The sequence below is a fragment of the Kryptolebias marmoratus genome, linkage group LG22 (genome assembly GCF_001649575.2).
Source record: "Kryptolebias marmoratus isolate JLee-2015 linkage group LG22, ASM164957v2, whole genome shotgun sequence".
Lineage (NCBI taxonomy): Eukaryota > Metazoa > Chordata > Actinopteri > Cyprinodontiformes > Rivulidae > Kryptolebias > Kryptolebias marmoratus.
The window spans coordinates 17,756,576-17,780,966 of NC_051451.1; the positions used below are offsets into that span (position 1 = coordinate 17,756,576).

The 24,391-nt window shown below is 38.8% G+C and overlaps 1 protein-coding gene across 25 annotated transcripts in view; it reads left to right on the top strand.

Annotated features, from left to right (window-relative positions):
- Positions 1-24,391, top strand: part of LOC108243499 (ankyrin-3) — a 110,513-nt gene that overhangs the window by 46,270 nt on the left and 39,852 nt on the right. For 7 of the 25 annotated variants that reach the window (XM_037973509.1, XM_025008301.2, XM_037973507.1 and 4 more), the window contains exons 1-15: positions 5,376-5,573; positions 9,702-9,803; positions 9,945-10,043; positions 11,578-11,676; positions 12,282-12,380; positions 14,351-14,536; positions 16,716-16,814; positions 18,373-18,471; positions 18,741-18,839; positions 19,376-19,573; positions 20,104-20,202; positions 20,332-20,430; positions 20,536-20,634; positions 20,722-20,919; positions 22,105-22,203. In XM_037973509.1, the coding sequence (XP_037829437.1) occupies positions 5,442-5,573; positions 9,702-9,803; positions 9,945-10,043; positions 11,578-11,676; positions 12,282-12,380; positions 14,351-14,536; positions 16,716-16,814; positions 18,373-18,471; positions 18,741-18,839; positions 19,376-19,573; positions 20,104-20,202; positions 20,332-20,430; positions 20,536-20,634; positions 20,722-20,919; positions 22,105-22,203 (1,806 nt within the window). In that variant the 5' untranslated portion in view covers positions 5,376-5,441. Of the gene's footprint in view, positions 1-4,853; positions 4,961-5,372; positions 5,574-9,328; positions 9,561-9,701; positions 9,804-9,944; positions 10,044-11,577; positions 11,677-12,281; positions 12,381-14,350; positions 14,537-16,715; positions 16,815-18,372; positions 18,472-18,740; positions 18,840-19,375; positions 19,574-20,103; positions 20,203-20,331; positions 20,431-20,535; positions 20,635-20,721; positions 20,920-22,104; positions 22,204-24,391 lie in introns of those variants that run through there. The other 18 variants (XM_037973518.1, XM_037973520.1, XM_037973519.1 and 15 more) reach the window with 12 other exon arrangements.

The following is a 24,391-nucleotide window of genomic DNA, read 5'->3' on the forward strand; positions in this document are numbered from 1 at the left end:
GGGGGGGGGGGGGGGCTCAGAGGGGACAGATGGCTCGCAGTCTTCTCTCGTCTGGTGCTCTCTGCCTGCCAAAGATCAGGCGAAAACAGTTTCAGCGCTCTTTGCTTCATTTAAATGTGCAACACAAGCCAAAATAACAGACTTTTTTTTTTTTTTTTACTCCTCCTGTTTTATAGATGGCTTTATGAGCTAATAAAATGCTCTGGTGGAATCCTCAGAAAAGGCATTCACAACAGATTTTGTTTTATTATTGACAGACTGTAAATGCATGCTTTTTGTATTTGGCTTCTTGCTGCTAGTAAATATTCAGCTGAAGGTTTATGACACTGTTTCTGCCTCGGAAAGACTTGTGTTTATGTGACTTTCAGTCTGCAAGACTTCAATAATTCATCTGGGGGATTTCTGTATCTGCTCTGTTAGGCTCTCTCAGTTTAAAGACATCATCAGCACATGTCCTGAATGGGATCCAAATCTCTTTTCCTTTTTTTTTCTCCACTCTACTCAGACATTATTAAAATGTTAGCTAACAGTTACCTTTTTAGTTTAAGCATATTTCTTGAAAGGAACATCCAGAAACACTCTTTTCCATGTGACCTCAAGTGCTGCTGACTGAAGTGAGAATAACAGAGAGGAAAAAGGTTTCAGCACACCAGCAGGCATTCATTGTGGAAAAAAACAGTGGTTTAAAATACCTAGAATGTTTTAAAAAGTGATTCTGACTTTAATTACCATGCCTTGTTGAGTTTTGAAGTTAGATAAAGAGACAATCTTTCACTCTGTCTGAATGGTGCACACCTCCTGCAGCTCATGGTGGAAAGATTGTAGAGATTATTTAGTGAAGGAAAACACAAACAATGTCTTCTTAACAATAAATAATGGGAGTTCTCCTAACAGAAAAAGTGTAAAACTCATCAGTAATGGACGTCTGCAGCTGATGGTTCAATCATGCCTGCTGTATTTACGGATCCATCCTGTTCCCTGCTTTATTGAGACAACAGAAAAGAAACAAAATACAGTAAAAGAAAGATAATATGTAGCTGTTCTTCTCAAATAACTATTCTAATTACAACAAAAAAATAACTGAAAAATAATTTACAAGAAAAATAAAATTACATATATATACATTTTACTGTATCTGCTGTCTGTTTGTAAAACAAGTTGTGTATGTGAGTCTTTTAGTTCAATGTGTACTTTTACTATGTAGAAAACTGGCTTTTCTCATTTTGTATTTTAAATGAGAAGTCTTATTGTTCTCAAAAAATCAAGGTAGTACACTTTTGTCATCTTGAAGTGAAAAAAAGTATAAAGTATAAAGGGCAGGACACCAAACCAGGTTTAAATGAATGATGAAAACATATTTAAGAGGATTTTAAATTAACTCAAAACCTAATTTAACATTTTCATTTATGTTTTGATATTAAACAATGGATAAAAGTGATTCAAAAGCTAAGAGCTGTCCGAAAAAAAAATTTTTACCCAGAAGAATGAGATCATCAGCTTGTTTTGGTCTCAAAGACCTCACCAGCTGTGAACGCCTCTGTGAGACCTGCTCTGTGTTACTGTTGTGATGCAGGAGACTGTCCACCAGAGTCCAGTGTTTGACTGTCGAACAGAATCTGACCCGAGGCTACAGATGATGATGAGCGCAGAGGATGAAGGCTTTATGTTGGGTTTAAGCAAACTTTCTGATAAGTTGATTTGTCTGAGAATCTTCTCCATATGTGCCTCCTTCATTCCTTCTTCAATGTTCTGCTTGTCATTCATCTCTTTTTTTTTTTTGTTTGTTTTGCTTAACTTTAGTCTTTTCTTCCTCTTGTTTGCTGTCTCTGATTTTTTTTTTTCCTCTCAAACCAATTAGCAGTTTGCACCCTCCTCTCTATGTATCGTGTTGCCTGACCTTTGTTCCTCCGGGTCTTGTTTTGGGGTGACATTCTGGTGAGACAGACATTGATGCAGCGTGATGTATACGTGTGTAGATTTCACCTGTTCAGCTGACAAGCCAGTTAGATGAAATCCAATGCGACATTCAGGTTCTCCCCATTTCTGTGTGAGCATTTTTGGTTTTAGACTGTAGCGAGACGACATTTGTCAGCAGTTGTACATTTTCATGCTAGTTAATGTTGTTGTGGTTGTAAATATTCTTTTATTTATTAGTTCTGTGTTCATGGCTCAAAGACTTAACAGCTGGATATTAAATTGTAGAAATGTTATGGTGGTACATCATAACACTGAAGCTGAATAGTTCACCTACTTTCCTATTCATTTTTTTCAGTCCTCTCCTGTTTCTTTCTCCTTTTTACCCTTCCTTGAACCCCTCCAAGCTCACTTCCTTTCCTCATCTCCCCACCACACACACACACACACACGCACACACACCTCATGCTGGTTTCATGTCCCAGGTGAGGAGCTCTGCCCCTGAACCAGCTTCATGCAGCAAAAGCAGCAAATATCTGCCTGCTGAGACTATATTTGTGATACATTTAGTCCACAGAGACCAAATTTTCTCCAAAAAATTAGGTTAGTGAGGCAACAACTGTATTAGCTCAAAGTCATTTCTGTTCTTTTTGAAATGTAAGCACATTTTTAGGGGATTACAGTGTTCGGAAAGTAGCTTTTTAAGAACTAAAACCGTATTTACATCAATGCAGAAGAGACTTTGGTTATCTTTGAGGAATAAATAATGACATGATGAAGTATTATTGGACCCTCTCAGTTTGCCCCTCCTTATGTATTTCAGAACTTAAAGCCTCAAATACAATAATGATTAAATGCATACATTTGTTGTAATTTAAAGCACCAAGGCAAAGACAAACACACACACACAAATATTCAGGTCTATTTATTTATTTTTATGTAATTCATTGATATAAACTGTGCAATTGTGGTTGCAGGGGATTAACACCGCTGTACCAAGAGGGATAATTTTCCATAACTAGTCCCTCCCCTGTAACCATGGCAACCCTGTTTTTTATTTATTTTTCTTTCATTTTTTTTTTTTTTTAACGGAGAGTTGCTCACTGCAGCATTAGCGTGGAGGAGCTTGTGATCTACCAATCACATGTCGAGCTCGCCTCTTCTGGTCCAGAGCATCTGTCACTCCCTCTGTCAGCTCTCCCCGCTCTCTGTTACTACCTCTGCTGTGACTCCCGCTGTCTCGTTCTGGTTCCGTCTTTCCTTTTGAAAGTTGATAACGCAGGAAAAATAGTGCAACTCAAGTAGGAGTGAAAGCAGTGGTTCAGGAATGGACTGCCGCATGTTACTGTCTGATCTGTCTTTCTGTTTGTGTGATATTTCAGGCAGAATAAGAAAGTTTTCCTTCAAAAAAATAACATTTGTATTCTGTTGATGAACTGTGCTTATTGTGTTTTGTCAAAATATTATAAGTAGTGTCCTTTAGGGCTTTTCCATGGCTTGAATAATAATAATAATAATAATAATAATAATAATAATGGCCATTTGTAAATAATGATTGCTTACTATAACCACTTGTACTGGCAGATTATCTGAAGAATTATGGAAAATTATGAAAGTTCAGTAATAGAATTTCTCCTAAAACTATCCCATAAACCTTCACGATTTAAAGTCTTTAAAGTTTGCAATATATACAGTATACTGAACACTGAGACACAGGACTGCATGTTGGTGAGGTTTCTAATTTTTTATTTTTACATTTTAGTTTGATTGGTGTCAGGGAGTTTGACATTGCCATTTTATTTTAATTGTTTATTAGTGGAATTACTCTTTTTGCAAGAGGCAGTTTTTATTGAGTATTTATATTTTACAACTTGAGAGAAGCCTTTAGTTGGCCTTGCAGTGAGTCAAAACGCTTGAGAAACAGTTTGGAGATATTTTTTTTTTCAGCCCAAGAGCATAAAATTTATCTTCAGTCCTTTTAATCTTTTTGTTTTTGTCTCACTAAATGTCCATACATATGAGTGGTTTGAATTAGACATATATATATATATATATATATGTTCTGACTGAACTGCATGTGTTGTTATGATAAAATCATTTCTTCTCTAAAACGTGTAAATAAAAACCCAGGGAACAATGAAAGCTGTAGGTGGTCCTCCTTGTCCAAGATAGATGATAAGCTGGAATTCCACCCACAGGAGTAATAACTTAAGACCAACTTAGTTACAGTAGTTATGTTGCGTGCTGTGTTTACACTCACCAGTCCTTTTTCCACGGCTCACGCAGATACTGATCAGCTCTAGATTTGAATGCGGATTTTTTTCAGTGGAGTAATGATAATATATGGATGCTATCTTGCTGTGCTAAGGCTTAGCTCTGAGCAGGATTTGTCTGAAAAAAACAGTGGGGGTGAGCTTGTCATGTCGCTGACTGTGGTGGTGCACGCCTCTTGAGGGCATAGAGGTGGAAGGACAGAGGGTGTCCCTAATACTGAAGGAAAAGCCCCTAATCCTATATGTTAGAGTGTCCCCATTGACGGTTAAAGCACCTACAGGACCACTGGCCACAAAATAACATCTGGTGTTATTATTTGTTCTCTGCTGGGCTCATTTCCACCCCAACCCCCCGCCAGTAGACACACACACACACACACACACACTCAATCCTTTTTGCACAGAGATCGAACTGATTCCAGGTAGAACGAGCCCAGACGGGGTGGAAACTCACAGCCCTGACACTGCTCTTTGTTTGGGGGGTATAAAAGCTGATTAGTAGGGTGACAATAAAGAGCAGCATGTAGGCAGACAGAATGAGCGGGAGGGAACGAGGGAGAGAGGGTGGGTTAACAGGGGAGGTGTTTCAGTGAAAGTATTTGTTTCAGCTGCTATTTTCAGTTTGGCACCTCTCCCTTCTAACCAACCTTGAATATCAGGATCACACACTGACATCCCCCACCCGCCCACCCGCCCACCTACAGTCAGACCAAATGAAGGTGAGGAAGAAAAGGAAAGAGACAGAGAGGGATGGAGAAGACACAGCTATTATGGTAAGTCGGGGGACTTTTCCCTCACCCCCCTTCTCAGTTGAAGATGCTGGCTGGCTGTCTTCTGTAAGATGGCAGGGATTTGCCCTTGTTTACTGATTTCAGGAAAAGAAAGGACTCAGGGGCAGGATGGGGAGGGAGCGAGGCAGCAGAGGGGATTTGGCGTGTGTCCTTTCTTTAGCATGAAAGACTATGAGACGCCGAGGGCTTTGTTTACTCACAACTCCAAGGCTGTTTAGACCTCTTTTCCCCATCGACCCTCCTGACATCTTCATCATTTGCCTTCTAATACTCACCTCCTCACCCTCCTTTCACCCCTCTGTCTGATGTACATCGACCACACAGCACAAGGAGAGCAGAATTCCCACTGTTTCTTTTTTTTTTTTTTTACTCTGTTACCTGAGCCAGTGGCACCTTGCACTTTACTCCAAGTGAGATGGAAGTTTATGGGGCTGAGAGAGGAGCTAAATGACTGACTGAATAGATGACTGGTTGGATGTTTGGCTGCTTGGTCGCTCTGAGCTCAGGTTTCACTCTTCGTTATTCAGAGGAGAAAAAGAAAGAGAGGAAGAAATTAAACATGGCTGTGGAAGAGGGTGCAGTCTCCCTAACCCAAGTGAGTACAGCATTTGTTCTAACATTTGGATTTTTTTTTTTTCGTCTTGTTGTTTTGCCGGATATTTTTCATGGTTTGGCCCCGTATTAAAAATATCAAAGAGGCTTTTGAGGCTGTGAAGTCAGCGAAGCATAAACCGATAGGATTGCACTGGTGTTGTTTGTGTGTCTGAGTATTAAAAGTCAGCTGATCTGCAATCTGATGCACAGAGCTCAAAGCATGTTTGTGAGAAGGTTTCATCCTGATTGTCTTTACAACTGCAAATTTCCAAATGTGCATTCTTGTTATTTGTGTAAAGCAAAAAGAAACACATTCTCTCATGTAAGAATAGTATGATTTTTTTTAGAAATGGGTAAGATTTCTTAATGAATGAAACCAGTGTTTTCTTGCTTTCTTGCTAGGCTAACATTACAATCTAACTCTCTGCTAAAAAAGTAAGTAAAGCATATTTGTCCAGCTACTCTTAAAATGAAGCTAAATCAGTTTGTGCATTAAACAGATCAAAAATATTAACACACTGAAGCGGGAGCAGCTGTAACTTGTAAATTTGACTAAGAAATTTTTAAAAAATGTGGGAGACAGGAAATGCTTAAGTGAAGCTTTGTAGTGTGAGATTTTTGTGAAGCTGTTTCTGGAAGGACTGCTGTCAGAACCATTGGATGATTACAACACTCATGTGCATAAAACACTTGTGCAGGAAGTTGCTCATTCACTGATTCATTTATTTTCTCACTCAGATCCTGTCTTTTTCTGTCGGAAGTATGAAACACTGAACCATATGTCTACTTTTCGTGAGCTTCCTGGAACATGTGGTGAAAGATGTTTTTAAGCGAAACAGCACACAATGTGGAGAGTAATGGAGTAATGAAGGTATTATTTTATTTATAGCCTCATCATATTTAGCCTTAAAAGGAATAGGGAAATCAGGCTTCTGTGAATATCGATACAGGTCAAGTCATTTAGGAAATTCCCCATTTTGGAAATAAGGAAAATATTGTTACATGGGAGTTGCTGAGCTGAAGTTTTTTTGGCTCTGTTGGATGTTGTGGCCCATGACTCCATGCCTCTGGCTTTGTGCTGTCAGATCTGTGGAGCTCTGAGTTTTGTGCTGTCAGGAGAGCAGGGGATAAAGTTAAACAATACAGCTGCTGCTGGTCCAGCTCTCCTCTTCTAAGCTCCCTCAGTTCAGACAGCAATGACATCAACATGTTGTCATGTTTGCATGTACATACTTTTAGGTAAACAGGCCAAAATGTGCAGATTTGTTTGAACATTTTACTAAATAGGCAACAAGTTTCTGTTTTGGTACAAGCCTGACATCACATCGGTCTGTCCATCAGGGGTATCAGTCTTTAAAGAGATAAAATATCCATCCTGACTATCTCTGTCTTGATGTCAAGAAGAGAAAAGGTGCCAAGTACAACTTCAGCAGAAACTGAATAAAGCAACTGCTTTTCACTTCCAAATCAACATAAACTACTCTTCAACTAAAAGAATTACCCAAAATGTGCTAACTTGTAGCTAATTTTTTTTTTTATCTACTAGAGATTTTTTTCAGTGAAAAAACAAGAAATCAAAATATTTCACATATTTAAAACTTACATGGAACTGAACATTGGAAGGCGCTGGCAGTCAAACATGAAAAAAGGAAAAAATACCTAAATGTTCCCTCATTGAAACACATCTTTTGTTATTTTATATTTAATTTTTGCCAAGTTTAATGAGCAGTAATCATTCAAATGTTAAGTATGAATCAAATATGTTGTTCTTTCCTAAAAATGCCGAAAACTGGCACTTTACTGTTGAAAAGAAACCTGATAGTGAAGACCTGTTTATTTTTTTATGGTAATAAATTGTGATACAGCTTTGTCTTACTCATAAATTAGCAATGTTTATTGATTTTTAGGATTGTGATTTTGAGCTTTTTTAGTTTTTACTTGAGTCAGATTTGTCTCTTTTTCCCTCACCCCCCTATCTAACATTAATATTTCCCATCAAGCTTAACCTCATTTTAAAAGGCCCCATTTTTTTGACATTTGATCTGTTGAGGCTTAATGATGTCCCCCTGCTTCGCGTCCTGTCGTTTGTAATAATTCACAAAGACTCCAAGAACCCTCATGTTGGATGTAGATCGAACCTGAATCAAAGGACGGACAAGTTGGTCTCATGCCTTCATTACAAGCATTAAGGGAGAAATCGGGAAGCGCAGGGATATGGATAAGACATATATGGAGAAGCAAAGAACATAGAATTATATTTAAAAGACTATTACAAACAAGTGACAATCTCAGAAATATGACAAGTATTAGAACTAGAAAGACACTTTAAGAGTTCTTTATTCAAGGCTTTCACCGGGTTTTGCAGTTTCAAAGAGTCTGATCTGAAGGTGAAACCTAAATATGACTCTGTTTCAAATTTGGACTTTTTCTGCGGAACTTCTTCCTATATTGTTCACACAGTTTCTAATTTGCTCTGGGGATCAGAAAACCTACACGTTTGGTGTCTGCATTTGTTATTAGCAGGTCCTCAGTTGCACTTAAACTCTTAGCCTTAAAAGTTTTACTGTGGGTATATTGATTATTTCATGACATTAATATTAATGGATGAGCATTTTCTGTAACTGTTGTTTTATTTTTATTTTATTTTTTTCCTTTTGTTTGGAGGGCCTGTCGGTTTGGTCTCTGTCTTTCATGGTCTCAGACTTTTCTCATGTCCACAAGAGCAGAAATATCATTAGCGGTTCAGTGCTATCAGACAGTCCAGTGAGAGTTGAGGACATGGAAAGAGGGGGAAGACATGCCTAGATATGAGCTGATTGGCCATAAAGATATGAGAATAAGCCTAATGGTTTCTTGTAATCAGGAAATGACTGGGTTTCCAGTTAACATGGCTTCATTTGCTATTAATTTGTTTGTTTGCACATGCCTGCATGAACAAAGAGACGAATATTTACCTCTTGCACTTTTATTTACAGATTATCATCGGAACAATCTGCTGCTGGATGACTTGTTTAGTCACATTTTGGGGTTGGGCCAGAGTTATTTCAGGACAGACATGGCGGATGGGGAGAACAACTTTGGATCAGACCAATCGGGTCGTTTAGTCCTGCTGAGTGTATCTGGGTGCAAGGCTAAATTTAGCAGGTCTGGGATTTTGATATTTCAGAGGAATGTGGGCTTGGGACTTCTGTTATGAGACAGCTTATCACAGTTTCCCTCCCTCCTGATCTCCAGTTTCAAAATGCACCTTAAGGCACAAAGAAGGAAGTCAAATAAATATGCTGAGTTTGCTGAGTGTCATTTTATGTCAAATTTATTGTCCAAAGAACAAAAATAAACACAGAAAAAAAAAAACACACAACCTCCATGTCATCGTTTTACCCTTTTAGCTTTCTCCCTGTTCTTGTCTTTTCTACTCTCATCCTTCGTTTAGCCTCTTCCTCCTCCTTTCTCCTCCTCCTCTCATGCTCCAACATTTGTAACGGGGTGAAAACATGCTTACCTCATCACTTTTTATTTTGGTGTGCAAAGCTCTATTTCTGTAGTGGAATAAAGGACAGCCGAGCAGAAGAGAAGGTACATTGCTTCTCTCTTAGCACAGGAACGTTCTCTCACAGACTGTTTTCACTGGTGGCTGCAGCAGAGACCTCTGTGGAAAAGAGGAGGGCTCTGTGGCAGCTGTGAGGACCACCCGCTCGCTGAACTTCCTGCACCGGGGAATAGGAGACATTTGGATTTGACAAAGCTGAAATAACAGACGTGTGGGATCTGATGGATGCTGGAGGAGAATTGTTGGGCTTGTCATTGGGATGATGTGTTTTGGAGCTTCTAGCTTGAGGACTTTTTGTCCCTCTTAACAGCTGTGGATTTATCTGGATTGTTTTTTATATGACAATCGGATTGTTTTTTTACATGACACGATACTGGCTTTGATTTCCTCACCAAGATGTTTTTAGGCGTTTGAGAAATTATGACAGAGTTCTACCTGGTACAGTAATACTTTTGTCCCCCTGCGTGCCTACATGTAACAGAGACAGCTTGATCTTTAGCTCAAATGACATCTTTTTTTTCCTCCTTTTTGTTTCCCTCTCCTCTATCTGTTTTACTTTATTCTCTTTTTCCTCTTTAGTCTGATGGTAATGCCAGTTACCTGCGAGCTGCCCGTGCAGGGAACCTTGAAAAAGTCCTTGACTACCTCAAGTCTGGAGTTGAGATTAATATTTGTAATCAAGTAAGTTTAGTAAAACTCACCACAAAGCGGTAATTTTTAAGCAAGTGTCTGCTCTCCTTGGAAAAAGGACTTATTCTAGATTTAATTGCATATATTTGTATTGTAGCTGTTGTAACTTATCAAACTAAATTCCCTCCCCAGAATGGCCTGAACGCTCTTCATCTGGCCTCCAAAGAGGGGCATGTAGAGGTTGTTGCTGAGTTGCTGAAGCTCGAAGCCACTGTGGATGCAGCCACAAAGGTAAGACACACCTAATCACAGCCCTACTGATGTTCCTAAAGACTATATTTAGATTCAGGACAAAAGATGGCTGCTGTGTAGGATTTAGAAGTATGCAGCTGCAGCAGGACCACGCCATAAAAGTGTGCAGCCTCTGTTCGGGTTTAATAAGGGGTGGATAATTAATGAATGCCTTTAGGGATTGTTTTTGCAAATGGTTAAATATATTATCATGGGAAAGTAAAATGTGTTCAGTGCAATCCAATGATTTGAAATCTATGAAATGTACATGGCAGGCTAAATTTACTACAAGAGGATATTTTATAAAAGAAAGGCCCCTCACAGGGACAGATTGATATATTATAATGCTAAAAAAAAACTTGAGCAGCAGAACCATTTAAAACGTTATTCATATCTGTACCTTGAAGGCTTTCACTCTAATTTAGTCGCCTGGCTCAGCCTCTCAGCCCTGGGCCACACGCCTGGTGCTGACATAAACACAAAAACAGAATAAAATATTTAAGATTAAGGGAAAACTCTCCCCAATTAGAACCTCTCTGCCTTGTGACCCTGAGGATGCTGAGGGATTCCTTTGAGTTATTGACTGCATTTTAATGTTACCAGACATCTTTATTTTAAGCAGTTAGTGAAAACATTGTGAGGAAAACCTTGATTTAGCAGCTAACCACCAACACCATTGATTTTGTAGTTAAATGTCTGAAAACTGGAGGACTTGTCTTCTTGTTGTTTGTTTTTGGCTCCTTCTAAATTTTACAATTTGCAAAAATGTAAATTTACATGTAGATTTCATTAGCATTTGTCACATTTTGGAGTGTTTTTTTTTTAAAGATCCAGCGACACAAGGAGCCTTTGAATAAACTTAAGGGAAAAAATGCTGATGTGGCAGCAAACTATAAATAATCAAACACAGGTAGACTTCTGGGAGGCCTTGGACAAACTCTTGGGATTACAGACAGAACCTAGAAGCAGACAGAAGACAATCAACACCACAACAACAGGAACAGAGAGTATATAAGGACTAGAACTAATGAACAAACTGAAGACACCTGGGCAAAAGGCAAATGGGAGCAGGTGAAAGTGGGTGGGGCATGAGCAGAGTAGCAGAGAACTGAAAGACTGGGAACACAGGGAGAAAACTACTAAAACTACAAAAAAATAAAAATAAAAATAACACAGATCCCGACACATATCTCTATAACATTCAGCCAGAGGGCAGCCTGAGAGTCAGTTCTGCCTTCACACTGACCCATACAGGTTCACAAAAAAAAAACTCCTGTAGTTTTATTTTAGAACGGAGGCTCATTTATTTGTGGGACGCAAGGATCGGAAGTGACACATTGTTGGCAGTGAAGGCAGAGGGATACCAGAGCCAAAGCAGTTATCATGTGGTCTGTGACGGGATTCACTACTGACAGGATATATATTTATATACAGGCTGCAGAGGCAAAAAGTCACACACACAATCCAAGTAATAAGTTGGAACAGGTGGGACAGAGCTTAGCATTCATTATTTCGGTTGTTCTGTGTAATCCAGAAAGGAAACACTGCCCTGCACATAGCCTCCCTGGCCGGCCAGGCGGAAGTCGTCAAAGAGCTGGTTACTAATGGAGCCAATGTCAACGCACAATCACAGGTGGGACACACTCAGTACACGCACGCACATACATGGACCCAAAGTCAAAACGGCACCTGCTGGTCTGCCTTTAGGACTTGAGGCAAACGCAACAGAGTAATTGCACTCCTGTGATGCACACATTTATTAGAATGATAGTCTATCAGGAAGTCAGTGACATTGAGGGAATCACTTCACGGAAACATCTTCTCTGGCACTGTTCCAACTAGGCCTCTCTTGGAAACTGCTGTCTGTGCCTTCTACGTTTAACTCTATCAGATCGAGATGGGAGGGAAGATTTCTGGTGTCGTCTTTTCCTTGGGTTATTTAAAGAGCTCAAAACAGCTTGCAACTTTTCAGGAAATTCTAAAACTAAATCAAATGCACAAATGCATTTTAGAAACCAATAAAACAAAAAGACAAAAGAAACTGCTACTGCTTTGTTATTTTCTTTTCTAAAGCTGTGTGCTGAGTGATCATTTATTGTGTAGATTATTTGCAAAATACAAGTTAAAGTTGCCCATCCTCTGATTTACCAAGCTTAAAGAACTGACAACAATGAAACGATGTGAGTAACAATGAGTTTTGTTTATACTTGTGTGTGTTTTGGACCTTACTCTGTGCAGAATGGCTTCACTCCTTTGTACATGGCAGCCCAGGAAAATCACCTGGAGGTTGTTCGGTTCCTTCTGGAGAACAACGCCAGCCAGAGCATCGCCACAGAGGTAGAGTACGTGTGTGCACATCCTTCCTGTCATATGGATGTGTATATGAGGTAGCCATGTGTCCACCACTCTGTAGCCACAGTAAAATCTCCATGCATACGCCTCAGTCATGTGTGTTTCTACATCAGTACTAACCACGTTCATCTCCTCTTCTCCTTTGTTTCCTTCCCTTCTTCCTTTTAATCCCCCATCCCCCACTTTTACTCACTCTGCACCTGCCTGTGTCCTCATCTCTCTGTCCTCTTGTCCTGTCACTGTCTTTTGCCTCATTCTCTCTGTCTCACATTGTCACTCTGCCTTTCCCTTTCTCCTCCTCCCTCCCCTCTCCGTCTCCTCATGAGGGCCTAGGCAGAGCCTCATTGATTGGTTTGTGTGTGTTGGTGGAGGCAGAGTGACCTTGAGTTGGTCACAGATGAGGTCCGCTCCGCTCGCTGCCTCCTTCTCCGCCGTCGTTGCCGCTGTGATTTACGCTGCTCAATCTGTGGAACTCATACACTTGCATGCTTGCCAGTCACCGCACGCATGAACATGTGTACAAACGCTGACAGATAGCTGATGGGGCTAATGCAGAACCCAAACCAGGCTACAGTTCACTGGTTTACATCTGTGGGTTACATGCTAGAACATGGGATGCCCCTTCCTGGTGTATTTATCTTGCATATATATACACAGTTCAGGGCAGAAATTGAGACTCACCTAATATTATGTGATAATACAACACATGTGCAACTGGACAAATGCAGAAATGGTCTAGGTTATTTAATTGTTAGGTAATTTCTCATTGGGATTAAGTACATTTGATTCCAGATAGTCATATTCTTGAGTTACGTAATATTTATGTCTTTTTACAGCTTTTATACTACAAAACAAACCATTTTTACTTAGAACTATTATACACACAGTCAGGTTCTCCTCGCACACTATGAAGAGGATTTACAGTGCTGTGCATAAGTCTTGAGTCATTCCTCGTTTCCTTGTATGACAGACGGTCCAAAAACCCAGACATTCTTGTAACCATTTAAAGTGATTTTGATCTAAAGCTTTTTAAGATTTCGAAAGGGTTTTTTTATACAGATATATAAATATTTTCTTTGGATTTTGGTTGCTTTTTCTTACTCATTTTTAATACCAGATCATTTTCAGTTGAATGTTTTGCTGTTGAGTCATTTAATTCTGACCGATAAATCGTTCAGGCATAGCTTTAAATTGTTTTGGGGGGGGGGGGGTTTCTGGCACTTTGTTACCAGTAGTCTGTCACAAACACTGGATGTATTTTTATTTCTTTAACTGAATCTATGAAAAACATCAAAATAACAGTTTGACACATAAATAGTAAATTCAACATTTCCAAAGGGCTGTTAGCTGAACACTTGATAAACTGAAGAATGATGCATCTCCTAGGTATTGCATCAAGTCTTTGCTGGGCGTTTTTTATTATAATTATTTCTTAAAGACATGACTTTCATGTGCTGTTCATCTGCTGGAGTAGTTCTTTAGTCCTGGCATTTTTTTTCTTTTGTCCATTACTTGTTCACGTTCCTGTTTTTAAGCACATACTGTACAATATGCTGTCAAGGTCAGTTATTAAACAAAAAAAATAGAAATATGCAGAAGACCTTCAAAAAGTCTGAAGAGCAATCGATCAAGACCTCTTTATAAAATTACAAGAAAGTCTTGTTCCTTAAAAGCAATGAATAAAGAAGTTAAAGGGGTTCACAACTTTTGCACAGTACTTTATAAGAAAAGGGAACAACCTGAACTTTGTTTTCCCGTAAAATAACTTTGTATAGTTTTCTAAAGGCCTGCCACAAACAGGATAAAACATACAATGTATGGGTACCATTTCCACACAACTTGCTCCTAACTTTCCACCACTCAGTCACATCTGCGTTCCTATTTCCGTTCAACCATCGATGATTTATTACGCTCCACATTCACCGTTCATGAATCCTCTCTCCCCTCGTACACAGGATGGTTTCACCCCTCTGGCGGTGGCCCTCCAGCAGGGCCATGACCAGGTGGTCTCCCTGCTACTGGAGAACGATACAAAGGGCAAGGTGCGTCTGCCTGCCCTGCACATCGCTGCTCGCAAGGACGACACTAAGGCCGCGGCCCTGCTCCTGCAGAACGATCACAACGCTGATGTTGAGTCCAAGGTGAGCACTGCAGACGTCCAGCTGGGAAGGTGGTCCGTCCATTGGCCACTCTGTTTAAATTCTGTTCTTAGCTTCTTTGAATACAGATGACTTTGCGTGTTTCTGCACCTGTTTTGGTTACTTGTTTACTTTCTTTCTTGTTAAAACTGGCTCTAATCTTGCAGAAAGGAGAAAGGACCAAAAGTATATTTTTAGTATATTTACTCATTATGAATATACTGGCTCCAGATTTTGTTTGTGCGCAGTGTGACTGTACTGGACCAGATTTGAAGATCAATCTTGAACTTTTTTATTATTATTATTATTTATTATCTTATGCAACAGCAGTTTTTGCTAAATTCTTTCACACTGACATCCGTCATTCCTCTCTGCTCCTCCTCTTTTCTTACAATTAAATACCTTTTTTGTTTTTTTTTCGCTTTTTTTCTCACTAACTGCCCGTTCTCTCCTCTTTTGGCTGACTCTGTAGATGATGGTGAATAGAACAACAGAGGTACACTTACATCTGTACATTCTGTAGTCTCCTCATCGCAGCTCATGAAAACCGAAAACAACAACACTCACTTCAGTGCCCCTGACTGGATGTAGTAGTGTTTTTGCAGCCCTTTCTCATTATAACTCAGTCCTTCTTCTTCCTCTTCATTGCTTCATAGTAAATACTCTTAAAATCAAAACAATAGCGCATGTTTCACTAATACTGACCGAGTAAAACTGGAGCTAGGGGCTTGGGTATCAAGGTTTTCCTTGATTCAGATGGTTTCATGGTGTCCAAACCTGTTCAAAGTTGATTTATGTTTTCGAAAAATTATTTGTGACTGTTGACAAATTGTCCTCTCAATGTGTCCTGACACAGTCTGTCCATGAAACTGACCAACATGATAACCAGTGATCGCATGAAGAGTGGTTATCATCCACTGAAGAGCAGCAGTTTGTTTGATAACCTGCATGACAATCAACTCCCCCTTTAAAGCTGTTAAAACATGCTGCTTCATAGCAACAAGCATTTTGTAAAACTAGTTACCCCTTTATGGATTTTTTAATATTTCTAATCCAAAATTCTCACACCTAAAGCATTTTGCATGGGACCAAAGCTAACAAAGACACTGTTTGTGTGGAAATGAGGGCCACTTCGTCACACCAAAGCCAGGTGGCCACCTTCTGCGTGAGCCTGTTTTGGTTGGCTTTGCTTCTGGCTTTGGCAGGCTTGACAGTCATCTGGTATGATTCACCTAAAAATGGCTTTGTTGAGCTGAGGCTTGTGCATTGTGGTAAACAAATTTGCATACTGCACAAATAGAAGATGGAGAAAGGTTATTGAGGTTGGGGAAAAAAAGTGGATTAGCTTAAGATTTTGAGCTCAAGTGCTAATTTTACAATTAAATTTTCGTTATTTTATAATTTTATTATGATTTAGACTTGATCATAGTTTTAATGTTAGTATTATGCATGCAAATGCCAAAAGCTTCTGCTTCCTATTTGATTTGTTTGATGATAGGAAAATAGGATACAAGCAGTTGAAAAACTTCCCGTAAGATTCACTCAGTAAATGGAGAAATTGTTTCCAGTGTCCCTTTGTTGCTTTCACATCTGTTTCTGAATAGTCCAGGAGAGCTTTTTCATTTATTAAATAATTAAATTTACTTTTTTTTTTTAATCGAATTCTAAAATATAAAAATTGTGTCATAGTGTTTAAACTTTGTAAAATGGATTCATTTTCAAATCTTTTTTTTTTTTAATTACACCCCACTTTGCTCAATATGTTGAATCAATGAGGACTTTTATTCAGTGTTATAAAAACATTTAGAGACCCACTTTAAAATTTATACCTTCAGTTCCAGGTACTGCTAATAAAAACAGTTTATATGACTAAATTTAGCACTTCTGGATGGACTGAAGTACTCACATAAATTAGTGTGCACTGTTCCTTTAAAAAAAACTAAACAAAAAGGGTTTAGTTGGCCCCATGTGTAATGCTTCAGAAAAAACATTTCTGTATAAATGAAAAGGTTAAGTGTTTGTGTCATTGAACTATAGATTGTGTCCTATGTGTTTGTCTGCCTGTAGACAGCTGAAGACCCTGAAGTTAATGATTTCTCAGGAATACGTTTGCTTTATTCTAATATAATGTGTGTGTTTGTCCAATTACGTGTGTGTTTTGTTGAATTTCTCCAATCGTCAGAGCGGTTTCACCCCCCTCCACATCGCAGCTCATTATGGAAATATTAACGTGGCCACATTATTGCTGAACCGAGGGGCTGCTGTGGACTTCATGGCTCGGGTGAGTTTACTGCGCCCTCTGCTGTCTGGTAGGAGAACTGCAGGCAGCTGAAGACTGAGCAAATTAAATGGGTTATAGAATGAGTTTAATTTCTATCCAAATTTGTTATTACTAGCCAATAATCTGCAAATGAAACTCATTAATAAAACACAAACTGAAATTACAATTTACAACCTAAACATTTTACGTTTTTATTCATGGCAGAATCATAAGTGTGAGTGGATGAGACACCTGAACAATAATGAGTCATTAAACTGTGTCTTCTTATAATTTAACTCTCATTAGTTGGGGATTACATAATAAAAAACCTCATTCTCATGATAAAAGCTTTGAATAAATGATGTCTAAAAACACCCTTCTTGCCCTTCTTTGTGCACAATAATCTCTTTTAATTGTTTTAATTTTAGCATTTTTCTGAGGTACCATAGTTTAGTGGTAGAACTACGTTTAATTAGTTGGTTGCAGATTTTATTTTGTGCTGCAGGGTATGCATCCTTCACAACAAAGTGAATTTATGGGCAGCTACAGGTCATTTCAGTACCAAAGTGAAGCGACTAGCTTGATGGAAAATATTTGATGAAATAATTAGATTATAATTCCTGAACCATGGTAGCATGGCAAAAAGTTGCAGCTTTTTGTGCTTATTTTTTAAGGCATAAAAACATATTTTAAGATTTATGTAATTTATATGTATTCTGATGCAGAACACTGTTTTGTTTGTATCCTTTTTCTTTTATTTTTGAATTTTGAAGACATAATGGATTCATGGAGCCAATTAGAGAATAAGACTTCAATTTTTAGAAATTTTAAATGCAGCGTTCAAATAAAACTTGCCTTATGAAGTTATTAGAAGCTAAAAATGTTCTAAATCACTTTTTTTTGCTTGTTTTAACTGGTTGAATTATGTATTTTTTACAATGTTCTTCTCAAAACCACCCTGAAATTGTACTTAAAGCTTTTAATTAATTACAAAAGAGCAGAAAGTACAATAGTTTTTCTTTGAAATATAACAGAGTAAAGGCATAAAGTTAAAAACAAAAACAATCAAGTACAATGCAAGTACTTTATAACTGTAGTTAAAGTACAGTATCTTAAATAAGTGGGTGCAGTTAATTTCCGTCACTGTCAGGGTCTCACTGTGTGTGCATTTAAGCTGCTTAATTAACCAGGAGAGACTACTATTACCAGTTCATTTAATTGTCCAAACAGCTGGTTATTTACCACAATAACACTGTAATTGGAGGGTGAATACCATTAAATGTGTTTCTATATTAGATGTTGCCTAACCCAAGTTACCAGACTTAATTATTGTTGTGTGGAACAGTGTGCTCCTTTTTGGCACTGATTACAGGCCAAAGCAGCTGGGGTAGCTGGATTTACACAAAGAAAAAGCTTTTCAGACATTTGCTTAGTAAAAAAAAAAAAAAAAAGAAAGATTTTACAAGATTAGCTTTTTCAAAGCTAATTAAAGATCTCGTAACTAAATGTATTTTTTGTTAATGATAATCCAACACATTTACAGTGAAATGCAGACCTAAATTTACTGTTTTTATTTTAGAATGACATCACACCGCTTCACGTGGCAGCAAAAAGGGGCAACAGCAATATGGTAAAGTTGCTGCTGGACAGAGGGGCCAAGATTGATGCAAAGACCAAGGTGAGACTATAGATGGAATTCTCCTCACAGTAAAGTATGACTGTCAGAATTTAAGCATGTTTATGTTAGATGTTAGGGCATTTTAAACCTAGCTTTCCATTGTTTTAGACAGGATTTTTAGACAGTTGAAATAACATGCATCTCAAAATGGTGCATTGTGACCTTGGTGGTTTGGTGCAGCATCTTGTTGGCTTTTATGAAAGGCAGGGACGAAGATGTGTGAATCCCACATGTTTCATCAAAGTTTCTCCTGGTCTTTTTGTGTTTAGGATGGTTTGACACCTCTTCACTGTGGTGCGAGGAGCGGGCACGAACAGGTGGTAGAAATCCTGCTGGACCGAGGAGCTCCTATCCTGTCCAAGACCAAGGTAGCTACAAGGATGTTAAATCTTAGAGACTCACATCACATCCCATGTCTCTCTGGATCTTAGTGGGAAAACTCAAATAGAGCATATAGTTGTTAAGGCATTGTACACTTTGTTAAAGACACTATAATACGTTTGTTTGAATCAGTTCTTCTAATCACTCAACGTGATCTAAAACCTGTTACTGGGTCAGATAGCAGATCTGTTGTTGCTGTAGTGTTGTCGCATTGTCTCCATAACGTCTGTGCGACCTCTCCAGAACAGCCCGTCTTCGCTGCGTAGCCCTGCAGTTTGACCACACAGGACAACCAGTGTAACACCATAGACATTGTTGTAATGACCTCGTTATAACAATGCTTCTGTAACAGCAACTTCCTTCGCAGTTTTTCTGTGCAGCATATGGGCCACGTCCTAACTCACCATGTCTGTCTGTCCACCTGTCTATGTGTCCGTCTGCGTGTGTTTGTCTCTCTTTGTCTGTCTCTCTCTCTCTCTCCTTCTCTTTCCTTTTCTTTCCCTCTCTCCACCATCTTTTGTAGAACGGCCTGTCGCCGCTGCACATGGCCACTCAGGGGGACCACCTGAACTGCGTCCAGCTCCTGCTCCAGCACGACGTGCCGGTGGACGACGTCACCAACGACTACCTGACAGCTCTGCACGTCGCTGCACACTGTGGGCACTACAAGGTGGCCAAGCTCATTGTGGACAAGAAGGCCAACCCGAATGCAAAGGCCCTGGTACGGATAAAAGAGGGGACACAGGGTAAAAAAGTGACATAACTATAGTGGAAAACTACGTAAACACATTAGATTAATATTTTACCAAAAATTAAACTCACTCTCATTTCTCTGATATAATGACTGAATAAGAAATAGAAAGTAGCTGAAATGCTGAAAATTCTCATGGAAGTGGCAAAAAAATAAAACATTCTTTGTGTGTAAGAGAGAAAAAAAACAAGGATTTTGTCAGAGAAACTACAGAACAAGGGTAAATCAGGGTGGTTCAGGTGTTGAATTATTAACATTTAAAGAGCTAAAGCTGACACAGATAAAATTCTAGATTCTGTGTTAGTTTGCACAAATATTTATTTAAACTTTTTTTTTTCTTTTCTTTTCTTGGTCACACATTTACTTCTAAATGATCATTTGGCTCCCTTGTCTGCCAGTGCACATAACACGTTAAGGTTTTATGACTGTGGGGAGTTTGTCTCGTACTGGAAGTTAATGGCATTCACCTTCTTCTTTTTCTTTCTTCTTTCTGTGTGCAGAATGGTTTCACTCCGCTTCACATCGCCTGCAAGAAGAACAGAGTGAAAGTGATGGAGCTTTTGCTTAAACACGGAGCCTCTATCCAAGCTGTCACTGAGGTAACCACACCAAACTCTACTTTCTCTCCAAACAGAAGCTTTATTATCTTCTGAGTGGGCCTCGTCTTCGTTTGGAGTTTATGTCAATTCAGAAGCAAAACCAAAATGTTTCATGTTGTTTCTCTACAGTCTGGCCTAACGCCCATCCATGTGGCAGCCTTTATGGGGCATGACAACATTGTTCATGCTCTGACGCGGCATGGAGCATCGCCCAACACCACCAACGTTGTGAGTGGATTATAAATTATGCTCTCCTACAAGTTACGATTTCTTTTATTTTTTTAGATGTCTATTTCTGTTCAGGTCTAACTCGTGTTTCTTTGTGTCCTCCAGCGAGGGGAGACAGCTCTCCACATGGCAGCCAGGGCAGGCCAAGCAGACGTAGTCCGATACCTGCTGAAAAACGGAGCCAAGGTCGACACCAAGTCCAAGGTCGGAGCAGTGAGCTTCACTGTCGGTCACTGGGCCGGGGGGAAAGCAGAAACTGTATCATGAGAGTTGCCTCTTCACTCCCTGCAGGACGACCAGACAGCGTTGCACATCTCCAGCCGACTGGGGAAAGTAGACATCGTCCAGCAGCTGCTGCAGTGTGGCGCCTCCGCCAACGCTGCCACAACTTCAGGTTACACGCCGCTACATCTGGCCGCCCGCGAAGGACATCAAGATGTTGCTGCCATGCTGCTGGAGAACGGCGCCTCACTTTCGTCCGCAACTAAAGTGAGTTACATGAAAGAGTTCATTTCAGAAACAAACACATCTGCTGATCCAAGCATCACTTAATGCAGAGGATGTGTCCTTGTTTCAGTACCACACATCATCACTGGTAGGCGTCAGTTTCTGTTTCCTGTGACATAAAGGATGCTTGTAAAATTTAGCTGCCAAAACAATCAGTTGCTGAAATAGTTTGTCATTGTTTACTGATTGCTTTATACTATAGACATTCAGAAATGTTATAACCCAGTAATTTATTTATTCATTTTCCTCTAAGTTAAGGGTTCTTTTTTACCAATTTGCCTTGTAACAGTTCTTTCTGGTAGTTGTTGCACATCTGAGTAATTGCAAAGATCGTGGTTTAAAAAAAAAAAAAAGAAAAAGAAGAAGATACAGAGAAGGATTTATTAAATCGGTTTGTGCAAGTGTGAGATATAAAGCTGGAGGGGTTTTTCAAAGGTCACTTTTGTCAACGGAGCAGATTAATGATGGGCAAACCCCATGGTGCGCTCTAACACATTTACACACCACATCTTTTGGGACGTTAGTCTGCCACGCGTCAAATTAATGTCACCGCAGGTTGAGGAAAGGGGAATTGGGAAACGGGCATCATAAACGGAAATATTTGTTGAATTTCTGAAGCCGACCTAATATTGGATACACTGAAGGAGATTTAAACTAACCTTGATTTTAAAACAATCCGTCACCGTAGAGGTCATGTGAATGCTGACTGTAGGCAGTTACAAAAATGAGGTCATGTGTTTCAAGAGCAAATGGGAATCTGTGGGAGTCTTACATTCCTCTGGGAAATATGACAAAATGTCTTTAAATATCTTCACATACACACAAGGGGGGAGGCCAAGATGAACATACTGCACAGCAGCCATTTGAATCTTTGGCTTGATTTCTGAGGGGATCATAATATTTGATGTTACAACTAGATTCCCAATGCTCCAGTAATATATACATACATTAATTTGGGTAAAATAAGTGTTTTTGATTAGCTATTGCAATTTTTATGGTGGACTGCAAAGCTGCAGACACTTGTAAATGTAAATTTACATAATAACCTGATTAAATATGTCACTAAGGCTGATCTAAAATAATCTAAAAAAATAAAAAGAAGTGTTATATTTTTAATGTGCTCTCTGTCTTCTATTGTTTTGATGTGTCTTGTTCTGTGTTCAACAGAAAGGGTTCACGCCGCTGCATGTGGCGGCAAAGTACGGCAAGATGGAGGTGGCCAGTTTGCTCCTGCAGAAGAAAGCCCCACCTGATGCTGCTGGGAAGGTGAGTTTGTTTGTTTTGTTTTGTTTTTTTTAATACTTCTTTGTTTATTTATTTATTATTAAAAGCAAACTCAGTTGCAAAAGGTTTTTTTAGGGAGGCAGCCATAGTTTTTGCCAACATTTAAGAATGGTACTGGTTCCAGATGTTCAGCCGCTGGACAAAAAAAACGTGTGTTTTCAGTGAAGAAAGGGGCACGGCACACGAGTTTTCACAGCAGCAGAAAAAAATACTTTGAGATTAAACTTTATAAATTTATTTCTGCAAGTTTTTTCAAGATTGGAGCCTCAGTCTTAGCCTTATATATTCAGTATAAATATATAATAATAAAAATACAAAACTTATACAGACAGCAGATGTTTTCCGTCTTGGAAAATTCTTGCTGGCAGTTTTACCTTTACTCCCCGAATACACAAACAAACACCCCCCCCCCCCCCCCCCCCCCCCCNCACACACACACACACACACACACACACACACACATGTTGACACAGTTTTCCGAGCACAGGCCTACTGGCACAGGCCTGTGCCACCACCTGAAAGCATTTAACATAATGACAGTCAGGTATGATAATAGAGCTGGTGTCACGCTAAAATCCGTCCTGCTGTCAAAAACAAAGCTACATCGGGTACTTATTGTAGTTTAATGACTGAAAGAGTGAAGGTTTTTTTAGTGAGAAGGGAACAAAGATAAAAAAAAGTAGAGTGCAAAGTTTTTGCTGTGACGACTACGCTGAAGGGATTTGGGGTAAAAAAAAAAACTACTTAGTTTCATGTATCTAGTTTACTCACTGACTGAATCCTGTTGATATAAAATCCTTCTATCAATCCATGCTAAAGTCAATGAACTAACAGCACAGCTTTTTGTCTTTACTCTCATTATACAGAAATTTATGGTTTTGATTGTCAAACAAATTAGCCCTGATGCCTTTCAAAACTGTTACAATGATATCCAAGTACCTGTTTTTTATATTAAATTGCACAGTTTAGCAATTAAACTTTTTTTCATTCAATTTGGTGTTCACATATTTGCTCACCTCAACAAACTTCCTGTTCAGTACAAGATAATCTGATGGTATTTAGGTACTATTAAACATAAATAAATTATTATATCTGGCTTGTGTGTGGACAGGTTAAAAAAGAAATGTATGATTCTCATTTTCTGTAAAGCAGCATGCAATCTGTTGAGTGATGTGTTTAAGTTCATTTGCTTTAATTGATATTAAACATCCTGGATTGTGGCTGTTTTGCACATTGCAGTGAGCGTGCATGAATGATATATTGGGCATCTCTGCTCCACCTCAGTGCTGCATGTGTGCGAATTGACTCGAGGGCTGACACCTGCTCTGTTCTGAGTTTCAGACTTTACTGTAAAGCAGGAAGTATCATGCACATAAAGATGAAACTTATTTGATATGGATCAAGGTTTTATAGCGTAAAGTCTGACTGTTTGAGTGACAGTCTGTATATCGATCGTGTTTTTGTTCACGAAGCTAATCTGTGTGTTTGATACCATTGCATACGTCACAAGATGCAACTTTTAAAAGGTCATTGTACCAAAAACAGTCTCGAAACAAAATTAACAGATGGAATTTTCATTACAGCTGTATTGTGAAACAAAAACAATATATGTGAGAATGAGCAAACATTGTATTTCATTAATCATCCTTATGTTGGGTGTTGATATATTTTTAAATCAATCATTTAAAGGAGCAAAGTGAGTCAAAACAATAACAACATAAGGCTACATCTGCTGCTGCAAACACACAAATTCAATTAATTTTGTATTAATAACAAATACCACAAAGAGTTTGAGCAACTATAAGCCAAAATATAAAAAAACAATAAAAATATACTAATATAATCATTGCTTAGACTATTCATAATTGAAGTTTTCACTAATTACCAATCTTTTTGCTAAACCTACAATTTTTAGCCTTTGCTAAGTCTAGATTTTTATAACTCAAAAGCAAATGTGACTGGTAAACATGCAACTGTTGTACTGCTGTCCTATTCATACACTTTTTTAAATGGTATATAGGGTTGCACAATTACTGTTTATTATTCTAATGACAAGAGAAATTGTGATAAACTCACATTTTATTTATGCTCTCATTACATTTTCCTGTCCTCTTCTAGCATATTCAAATGTTTTTTGCCCAAAGTTGCTGCTCTGGATCGTGTGCAGGAC